Source organism: Syngnathoides biaculeatus, chromosome 17, assembly GCF_019802595.1.
Source record: "Syngnathoides biaculeatus isolate LvHL_M chromosome 17, ASM1980259v1, whole genome shotgun sequence".
NCBI classification, from domain to species: domain Eukaryota; kingdom Metazoa; phylum Chordata; class Actinopteri; order Syngnathiformes; family Syngnathidae; genus Syngnathoides; species Syngnathoides biaculeatus.
In genome coordinates this window covers 10,397,349-10,408,804 of record NC_084656.1, presented here as the reverse complement: position 1 = coordinate 10,408,804, position 11,456 = coordinate 10,397,349, and the positions used below count along the sequence as shown (strand labels likewise).

Genomic DNA, 11,456 nt, shown 5'->3' with positions numbered 1-11,456 from the left:
CACGCTACCATCAAGAATGTTCGAGTGAAGCTAGCTCTCCGTTATGATGAGGACGCAGCAATCATGGACAAAGATGATTAACCGCAAGTTGTAATTCTAGCTGGTCCATTTTGTTGGCGATGGATCTGGGTTGGTGAGGTACAGCCTTGGAAGAGGGGGTCTGCGTGGGTTGTTCATTAGTATGAGCTAGGGATCGCAAAAAAACGCTTACTTTCATAATCGGTTTTAACCGAACACCTGTAGCAAAAAAATGATTCACCGGTTTTAAAATCGGTACCATTGTGGTGTTTACATAATTCACCCGCGGGACCTCGAGTTGGGGTGCGGGGTTCCGCATGGACTGTTTTTGTTGTTGCTCTACCGGAGTGACGAGTTCACAGAGTTCCCGCCGTTATGAGAGTAGTGTTTTGATGTCTGCCAATAAAACAAGTTTTGTTCCTGTGTCCGACACTCCGCCTCCGACTCCTTTTCTCCGGCACTACACCATCGATCGTTAATTTACTCCGCGGTAATGGGGTAGTTTGTATACAATATTGACAAACAAGCTTGTTGAATATGGCTTTCAACAACGCACTCGTGTAAGTTACATTTTTGTTCTTTTTTTTGTAAAAATGTTTTAATGTTAACATTCTTGAAAAAAGTGGAAATGATATTGAAAAAATAGCGCAATGTGGAATACCGGAACCGGAAGAAATTATTGGAAATTTTAACTGATTTCGAAAGTCCGATTACGGTTTCGGTTTTAAACAATCGAAAACCGGTTATAACCGATTAATTGTAACCGTTTGCGATCCCTAGTCTGAGCAGGCAGCCGGACCAACGGCCCCGCTCCTGCTTCCTGTCTCTTGTCCGAAGCTTCGCTGGCCTGGCTACAATCCACAGCGAGCCCGGTCATCTCGGAAGCTCATCTGGAATTTTGTGCTTCAGTAAAAGTCGCTTGAAACTGCTTCTTTGTGATGGTATCCGAAGTCCAAAAATTCCTGTCGGGTGTAGCAGTGTCGTGCCGAGGCCTACGTGAGCAAAGTGCCTCAAAAAACAAAATATGAATACCAGCGCTGATAAGGAGAGCTATAAGTCGGTGTGTTTTTTCACGACGCCAAAGAGTTATGAGCAAGCTTTAGATATGAGACCGCCAGAGTGAAGTAAAAAAATAAAAAAATAAAATTAAAAAGTACAGTACTCATGTTTACTTATCGAAATTTGATGATTGCATTAGTCTCCACGCCCGCCCCAAGCTCAGTACGGATGTCTCAAAAACGATGTGTTAAGGCTTCGTTATACTCGGATGTGCGGAGACTGTACTGATGTCACCGTGGGTCTTCTGCGCGTAGTTTGCCCTTATACTCAGTTTTGAAAATGTACAGCAGTTCTTCTCCAAGTCAGAGATATCACTACAGCTGGTATTGACAAGGACTTTGCAGGGTACAGTTTTCTTAGCATATTTTGGTCATTTCTGGTAAACAATTTTACTTTTCTTACAGTAACAAGGGACAAAGCAACAAAATTAGTGACTGTGGAATAGTGTCTGTTTGAACAAAGGGACCTAGATGACCAGATGATACAGTTAATTATGCTGTAATATAGATCGCGAAGGCGGCAACGTAGGTAATGTGTGGAGCCAGGGTGAACGGTGAGCATGTGACTAAAATGGGCCAATCACGAGAGGTGAGCGCCGTGGCTTTTTTTGATGCATGCATGGCAAGCTACACAAATGTGCTGCATTTGGCAATGTGTAGGTCAAGTGATGCAATACGGGCATTGTTTGCCGCGCGACTGCAGGAGTATAAGGTGGCTTTTACAGGTTTAATGTTGTATTTTTTGGAATGTATAATCAATTAAAAATGAGAGAGGTGCTCAATTTACCTCAAGACCCGGTAGGAACGTTGAAGTCGCTGTTTGTTCGCATGTCAACGCCAGTGACATACAGCACCATACATATCCTTAGCCTTGATTTGAACTACAGGTGCCCAAATCCTTCCTATTTTACTTGAGCTAGTCCCAAGAGTTAAATAATGCTGCCAACAAACTATAATAGTCACCCTTTGTGCAAGGCGCGTCCTCCTGCGAGGCTGTGTGCAAATGACTGACAGACTATTTAGTAATGCCTTCTCTCTCGACAGTCACTGATTGGCTATTCTTGTCGTGCCGTGCCAGGAGGCATTTTCTAAGGCCTCATGGTTAAAGGAGCAACACAAAGCAACCCCAAGAAGCATAAATCAACCAAAGTATGGCTTGTAACTTGAAAAATGATTACGTTTCAGAGCACTATTAAGACAAGGTACCATTGTACAACTGTCATACCCTCATACGTGAGCGAGGAGCGTTGCACTTCCTGATGCACCTGATTGAACAGAGAAAAACAGATTTATCTCAGATAATTCTCTTTGAATTATTGGCTATTTAAGATGGGTGTAGTGATGTGAATACTGGAGAGAGGTGGGGCTTTCTTTTTTTACTTTTTCTTCTTCTTTTGTCTAGAGTGGACGGACTGATCCTTATTAGGTGGACCAGCCTTCAGCGTATAATGGATCAGACGGAAAAATAAGGTGCCGTAGCTAGTGAGAGGAAAAGGGAGGACAGGTTCATTTTCTTTTGTGTGTGCAATGCTCCTCTACAAGAACATGATAGTTCATCTTGCTCTAGTTCTTCTCCCCCCTTTAAGTGCGTTACGTAAGTAAATGTTCATTTTTCTTGGAATTGCAGGAGGCCGCAACAACAAACATACTATAAGTTATTTTCCGACAATAAAGTTTTTGGAAGAGGATGTTATTTGTGTTTGCGTTAGGTGGGAAGGGGACATTCTCAACATCAGTCTAAACCTGGGTCAGAGGTGTTATTTACAACACAAATATAAATTATCCAAAATTCCTTTAAAAATTAGTTTTTGGCCTTGCTGAGCTAACTCAACAAATTGTTGTTGTGGGAAACTTCAATTGCACACTGGACCCTGTTATGGATTTGTGAAAAGATCACACAACAGGAGTAGAAAAGTTACCAAACTCTAATCTGAAGAAATTTTAGAGAGCAATTAAGGCGTATTTTTATCTCACACCAAACATGAACCCTGACACTAACCCTATCAAACATGATCAATCAACTATTTTATAATATCCTAACATCTACGACCCAAATCGCAATATTTTTAATACCCAATTTTACTTTTGACCATGCACCATTCTTTTTGTTATGAAAAGCAAAAAATGGTTTAAGACTCGACAAGGTGACAATTTCAACAAATAAATTCCTTGGCATGCATCACATGGGAGGCTTTGAAAGCTTTATGAGCAAACATTTGTTTAACAAGTTAAAAATCAAACAATCAATTTTATCTTGAGGCGAGATTAAAAAAAAAAAGTGTAAAAGCTGTTCAAAAAAATTTTGTTTTTTGGGAAATAACCCAGAAAAGGAAGGTAAATTGTTATCTCTTCAAGCAGAGTAGAAGAAAATATCTCCATTTAGAGCTGCTGTCCTTATATTAAAACCACAACAAACGAACAAGGTGACCAAGAAAAGGTACAAGCATGGCAAAAATAAAAAAATAAAAAAAACTCAGTGGCAGAGTGAATGTGAGTGCAAATGGTTGTCCATGTCCGCAGGTACCCTGCGATTGACTGGCGACCAGTTCAGGGTGTAGGCCACCTTTCACCCAAAGTCAGCTGGGATAGGCTCCAGCGACCTGTGACCCTAACCAGGATGAGCACTGTTGAAAATGGATGGATTGATGGATTTTAGCAAATGGTGGCAATATAACAAATTGAAAAATCCAAGGGGGTCTGAAAACTTTCCACACCTACTGTTTATCTTATGAAGTAAAGGTCTAACGTAAGAATCTGTATTGGAGAATGTGTTAAAATATGGTCATGCAATATGTGGTATTGTACAAATACTACTCAATAACATTCATTCATCCATTTTCTGAGCTGCTTATCCTCACAAGGGTCGCAGGAGTGCTGGAGCCTATCCCAGCTATGACCTCGTATCTTTGAGCAGGATGCGGGACACATTCTTAACTGGTTGCCAGCCACCTCAGACAAAACTAACCCTTTTTTTTTTTTTAAAGACCACAGCACTATTATGTTGCACAAAAAAAAACCCAATTATATTTCTGATCAAATATATTTAATAGACTGTACATTAATACTTTCCTGAAATATTGAACACTTTCTTAATTCATCTCCAGTTTTTGGACTGCCCCGTGGCCCATATTTCAAATTCATAGTCATCCCCCCCCTTTTTTTTTCCTGTTAGAACACAAAATCAAAACAGTCACTTTCTATTTATTTAAATTTTTCATTGCCAATTGAAAAAAGGAAGAACAAATGCGACACAGATTTACCTTGCTACTGCCAATGCATGCCTGCCTTTTAGTGTCCGATATAGATTTTATTTACAATTCTTTTTCACCTTTGCTATTTTATTATTCATAACGCTCACGTGGGCATACTGGAGCGCCGTTAGAATCATAAATGCAACACTAGTTAAATAAACGATGTTATAACCCAATTCTAATGATGCTGGGATGTTGTGTTAAATAAAAACAATGATTTGGAAATCATGTTCAACCTATTTTTTAATTGCATACAGTACAAAGAAAAGATATTAAACAACTATTGTTGTATATAATAAAAATAATCATGAACTTGGAATTTTATGGCTGCAACAGTTTTTAAACACACTGCAAACCGACATGAACATGCACAAAAAAAAAACAAAAAAAAAAAACCAACTATAAAATGCACGGAAAATACTATGTGTTAGGTTGTGCCTGGTGGTACATTACATCCCCTGTAAAGTGTCCCTGGACCCAAAAAATTTGAAACCCCCCTGTTTACAGACAGGGTACTGTGTCACGTGATAGTATATGCAATCGGGTGTGCGTTTATGTCTTACCGCCATACAACAGCAAAGCACGGCATCTTCCTTGACATCTTTCGACTGCAGCAGCTACATGGAACAAGAATAGATAGAGTGCCAATTTGAATCACGGCTGACGCCAGCATAGTGACATTCCAATTGTACAGAAGTAATAAAAATACAGTATATAATGACGCCCACCAATGTTACAGTAAATATAAACCTTCAAACTATACACAAGGAGTAGCCCATAGTGTTGTATAATTATCTTCTTGTACAATAACTATTATTGAGGACATGGTAAACAATTCCCCATGCCTGTATTTACTCTTTTGCTCTTCAGAATGTAATGAAAGAAAGCACATTCTAAAAGATTACACTTGAGTGAGCGGGAGGGAAAACATTATTCCATTTGTGAAGGGACAAACTGAAGTGTACATGAATCTCAAGTGCACATAACTCAAATAGAGCTACAGTAATTCATATTATGTTACTATGTGAAAGATAATTAATTAAAAATAAATGAACTTTTAGTAAAGTGCTAATAACCAGACACTATAACTGGGTGCATAATACTGCATTAGTACGGGGAGAAGTCAGACAAATAGTTACATTTTGTGCTCTACTGGGCATATTTTCCTTTCGATTGAAACTATTATAAACTATCCAAACAATACAGAGAGGGAAAAGGTGAAATGTGTGCTGGTTTTCATGTAACGAGTTTATTATCCTGTATTGTTTTCCCTTTGCATCTTATGTTACAGGGTGGGGGGGGGGGGGGGGTCACAGTACAATGCATTTTTACTGTCCTTCAGCCCTAAAATTAACTTCATTTGCCTTATTTCTGAAAAAGTGTCTGCGAATGAGCACTTCTGCAGTAGCACTAGTTCATGTAATAACGGCATCCCACACAAAATTTCTCTGCACACGACAGAGCCACTTTCAAGTAACAACACTGTCTGAAATATGATCATGGAGAAACACCCATGCCTCTCCAATCATGTCAGAGGCAAAGGGTCAGCAGAGCTTCATTAAGTTTAACTTGCTGGACATATTTGTGAGCTTTAGCGTCTGATAAACAGGGCATATTTGATTGCTTCGTGAACTTAATGATGCAGTGGCGGTGGCATTCATGTTTGATACCATGTCTGAGTGAAAATGTTTGATTGTGCATAATGGCACTCTTTTTTTTTTGTCCACTGTGCAGTAGAAGCCACTTCAGGTTCCACCCCCAACCGTTACGGCTTCTCTGGGGGTTCTTACGCAGACATTTAACTCAAATACAGCCACTAATAAATTTTTCTGTGAAAGTTTTTTTTTTTAATTATTAATATTAATGTGGATAACACAGTTTCAAAGAAGCTCCTGACAAGCCAGGAGCTATTTGCAATTACATTACATAACAAAGTTGAGAAAACCTTGGGAATCGCTTGTGATTCCCGTTCACTTTTTTTTGCCGCACCAATCCACAGTCCTATATTCAAAAGACATTTGATCAGAAAAATGAAAGTAGGACAGCTGTGACATTCTGAACACGTGAGTGAAGAACATCCATATTTATCCCAGCGTTTTTGTTGCCGCACAGATCAAACATCCCCGTGTTTGACGAACAGATGACATGTCACTGATGGCATTGTCAAAGAATGCAGTGATGGGAGGCACCGATTTCCAGCTGAGAAGTAAATATGTTTCATCTCCATACTAATAACACACGCAAGCAGCGAGCGCTAGAACTTGGAAGACTTCAAATGAGCTTCCAATAGTTGCATAGCAACACTATTTCTGGCATTGGGACTAGCGTTCCCGCCTCTTTCATCAAGTATTATTCTTTATCCCATCACATCCACTCCACTGAGGTGCACCAAACTAAAAGCATACAATGGACACTTCATTAGGTACACAACGGCACAATCTAATGCAGTGTTTTCATCACATTTACGGAGCCAGCAGACAAAAATGTCACAATGTGGATACACTGATTAATTATGTACCTTCAGCAGTTAATTGTTCTGCCTGTCAGTATACATTTCTATATTTGTAAATTAAAGTATTCGAATGAAAAAAAAAATATTTTACCTATTGAGGTGACATTGGATCATTTCATCACGGCAGACCTGATAATCTCTCATGGTACACTATCTGTGCCACACTATTCTGGTTGGGAATAACCAATCCAATGGGGCAGTCAGTGAAAAATGACGTGAAAAATACCCAACAACAAAGGTGATGACTGAATTTCTCCTCATGAGGCTGTTGTGAACAGACATTTGATATGAGAAGGGGACAATCAGCAGTCCCTTTTTAGTGAAAATACAATGAAATTGGCTCCTTGACAAAACTCACCCTAAAATAAATTCTTCAAAAGATAAACGTAAAATAGAATGTCTCAAGAGTAATTTTTTTGTTGAAATATATCATGCAAATGATGCATCAATTTTTTTTCAGGGTGGGGTGGGGGTTCTTGAAGAACAAGGAATGTTAGGAGACAGAGAAAAGACTGAGGGTAGCCATTTTTTTTGTGCACATCCATTTACCAGAGATCTAAGTAACGACCTGGCGTATCAGAAAGAATAGGTGCTACAAGAGTGATATTTCAACCTCAAACTACAATCTATGAGTTTTCTCATTTATTGTGGGCAAGCTGATCAACCAGCATGGCCACAAAAAAACCTTGCAGTAGACGGTTCATTCAGTGGCAAAAGGCCAACTCATGGCTGCTTCAAAATGACAAAACAACAAAATGATATCCGAGAGTTCCTGGCTGAGACGAATAAGCAAACTCTCTACTCACTGAAATTGGCTGCGGATTATTTTTTTCATATTTTGCAAGGTCAAAAGGGTTATAAAGGGATGCTTTTGAATAAGTGGACGACATCAAGATAGTCATAAAAATTGAGCGGTGGAAGAGCCCAGATACATACTGCAAGGAGTGCATGAAGGTGTGGCAGAGAAGGCTGAAAAAGTACTGTTGACTCCAGTGGCAGTAGTTTGGAAGGAAAAATCGTAGTTTAATAGTAAATTTGAAATACAGTGGTGTCAAGAGAGCATAATTCATTCTGTGACCACGCTCATAAATAAAAACGCTCACACCTCCACTCATCTTTCCCCACTGAAAGTCGGGTCAATCATCAATCGGGTTCTGATGGGGGAGTATTCTTTCCAATCAGGCCCTTCCAGGTTTCACTGTCATTGCCTGCGTGAGCATTGAAGTCCCCCAGCGGGACTGATGCACTTGACCCTGATGGCTCCTCCCAAAGGTGGTGAGCTCATGGGAAGGGGGACCCATGTAACCCTTTCAGGCTGATGCTCGCCTTCGAGTCCCACCTCCAGGTCTGGCTCCAGAGGGGGGCCCCGGTGACCCAGGTCCGAGCAAGGGAAACCTACATCCAATTATTTTATTTTTCATAGGGGTCTTAGAGCTGTGCTTTGTCTGGTCCTTCACCTTGGATGTGTTTGTCATGGGTGACCATGCCACGGGTGTGAAGCCCCAGACAAATTAGCTCATAGGACCATTGAGACACTCAAAAGTCTTCACAACAATAAGGAGACAGCTTGAGGAGTTGGTGTGTTGATTCTTTCATAGGCTGTACGCATGTCATTGGCTTCAATAAAAGATTAGGTTTTCTCCAGAAAAATGTTTCATGCGACAGAAAAAGCATCAAAAAGAGGAAAATAAATCCATTGTTTATTTTTTTCCTTACCTACACAACAACAGACTATGCATCAATTAATCAAGGTTCGTATTTAAGCCAACCACAAGAGGAAGCTGTTTCTGTCGTGTTTTTGATGCGCCAACATGCGGATACTTGATGAATAATTCAGAGAATATATCTTTCTCCGAGGTGTTCTCCTGTTTAAGCTCTGAGGAAAAATGTACACAATTTAGCAAGGAAAGTTATTGTCGAGCGGTTCTTCAAACGACATCTAAAAACACCCGACTGATTGAATGCTGCATTCAGGCTACATGGGTCAAATAATATGCATGGTTTTTGGGGATTGCTATGAGGTGTTAACCGGTATTTGGCATCTCAGGGGCATTTTATAGTCATGTACAACTAGTACAGGTGTGGTGCAATTCATACACATTGCTTCTGCCGGTCGCTTCCTGTAGGTGCCAGTGCTAATGAAAAAGCATTTAAAGAAAAAAAAAAAAAAAAAAAACAACTGCGCAGCACCTTTGCTAAATGGATGAGCCACCTGCGTGGTGGTCGTAGCGGAGCATTTAGCAGCCAGTAAGCAGATATTTCCCCCGGCAGTGACAATGACACAAGAGTGGGGGCCAAATATTTGAATGCAATCCATTGGTAATGTGGCTAACAACACTTTTGCATGATCGCCCTTGTATGTCAGTTGGTTGTTAAAAAGGGAATTTATGCTCAAGGGCAACAGTGGGATGGAACATTCATAAACGTGGATGTAAAATATAGAGACAAAATTAAAGCATGCTCATTTTCAACATTTACAATTATTTATATATTTTATATATTATCTATAATTAAGCATTTAATACAGAAGTCTATTAATGTATGTGTACTACTTTACAGTAAATCAACATTTTTGTGATGGGAGTAAAAAAAAATTGACAAAAAGAAGAAATCTACACAAATAGAACATACATTTTGATTAATTTCAGGGAAAAAAATGTAAAATTAATACAGCATATATAACGGGAATTGCTAATGTATCTGCACTGTGAGCCAGATTAACAAACCGAGGGGTGCTGTATGTCACCATTGTGTCATATGTTGTCGACCCCAAATTTAGGCTGTGTCAGTCCAGGAAGAAGACAAATACGGAAATGGAGCTTAAGATAGTGTCATATGAGTTTCTGTTTCTGTCCTGACTCTGTATAAGAGTCGAGACTAATAGTAATAATTGGGCATGGAATTAAATGATTTTAGAAAGATTGCCACGATTTTTCTGGGGAACAGAAACTTTTTTTTAGCTGCTTCAGTAGTGCAAAGAGCATCTCTGGTGACAAGAAAAATGGCTGTAAACCAGAAGGACGTGGTTTAGTATATTAAAGTGTTATCATCAAATTATTTGGAGACTGACTTTTTTTGTGTGTTAATTCCCACTATAGACAACATGAGCTAAATCCTTTTCACATTGTTTTACAAATGAGAAATGAACCTAGTGGAAGAAAATTGCCAATGACTTTGTGATATTTTCATGGCACAAGCAGTGATTGAGCAACATCTTGGAAACTTTTCACTATCTTTGATAACAGACATGGACCACCCAAGTCCTTGACTCATTTTATATTATTTCTGTTGAATATTTAAAATCAAATCTATTTATGGATTGACAAAAGGGCCATTTTATGATACAATTAATTTTCAAATTCTCTATAAACAAAAAATATATTTTTTCTTACATTACTGTGGAAGTTGATGGACATTGTTTGTTTGACATCAGGAGAAATAAAGCGAAACCCAGAAGGGGGAAAAAAATCAATTGCCAACCCAAATGAATAATATACAGAATTTGTTTCACTATAAATAATTTTTAACTTTAATATAATTACTAATGCATTTACCAGAAACATTTTGGAATGAACTAATTACATTTCTGTTACTTCCTATAGGGAAAATTAATAAATGATGTACTCGAGGTTGTGCTGCACATTTATGTAAATTCATACTGGTCTTGTACCTGTCATGTCACCAGTAAACTTCCTGTGCAGCAAGTGCTGATTGGACCACAATCTATCGCTGCAGCTTCCCCCCTCCCCCAACTTCCTTTTTTCAACACCCCATAGGTCTGCAACCACTTCTGTATGGTGGTCCCTCTGCTGCTGTGACCCCATATATGGTTTCCATGAATAGTAAGAAGAGTATATGGCAGGTGGCCTGGCCTGATGATGAGAGTTCAACCCTGGGTCGTCCGCTTTCCTGGAAGCGATAGCGTGCTGGCAGGTTGAGCCACTAACGAAAAAGCCACTGCGGTGTCTACTGTCTAGACTGGCTTGAGGGCGGAAAACAGGAAACTAAACTTGCGTCGTGCAATATGCGGTTAAGCATTTTCTTCTTACTAGAAAAGTGCACGGGGATGGTTGACTCTTAATTGTGAATTTCTAAAGGGGAGATGAGACCAACTTTACAAAGTCACATGCTTACACCAAAATGTGCCATGGATCGAGAATTGTAGCACACTTAAAACATTGTGTTGTTACCATGACAACTAAAGATAAATAGTGTGCGAATTTGCGAAGTGCAGGCGAGCACTCAAAAAGTCTGAACAGATTTGAGAATTACACGTGTCAATTAGTGTGGGGAGCCATGTATTTGGTGCATGCAGGAGAGACACCATCAAAAAAAAATTAACAACGCTCGACCTCTCCCAATCGGCAATCAGTTACTGTATGTATTTCTTATCAGAAGTTAAAGGTGTGCAAACAGATCTCAATGCAAGTCTATTCAACTTTTGGCTTTGAAACGAATGGGTTTTCGGACAAACTAGCTGTGGCTTAAAAATGGCCTTGAATCTGTGCCCAGTCTATCAAGTCATTGACATGGAATCAGAAAGTAATATTACACAGGTGATCCTCTGAGAAAGGGTTCTGTTCCTAGGGTGGAAACATCACCCAAATTTTTACAGCA

The 11,456-nt window shown here is 39.5% G+C and overlaps 1 protein-coding gene across 3 annotated transcripts in view; it reads right to left on the bottom strand.

The window, feature by feature from the left end:
• The window catches only part of ctif (CBP80/20-dependent translation initiation factor), a 70,428-nt gene that overhangs the window by 4,643 nt on the left and 54,329 nt on the right, over positions 1-11,456 (bottom strand). For all 3 annotated transcript variants that reach the window (XM_061801577.1, XM_061801575.1, XM_061801576.1), the window contains exon 12: positions 4,891-4,944. In XM_061801577.1, coding sequence (XP_061657561.1) covers positions 4,891-4,944 — 54 coding nt within the window. The remainder of the gene's footprint in view (positions 1-4,890; positions 4,945-11,456) is intronic.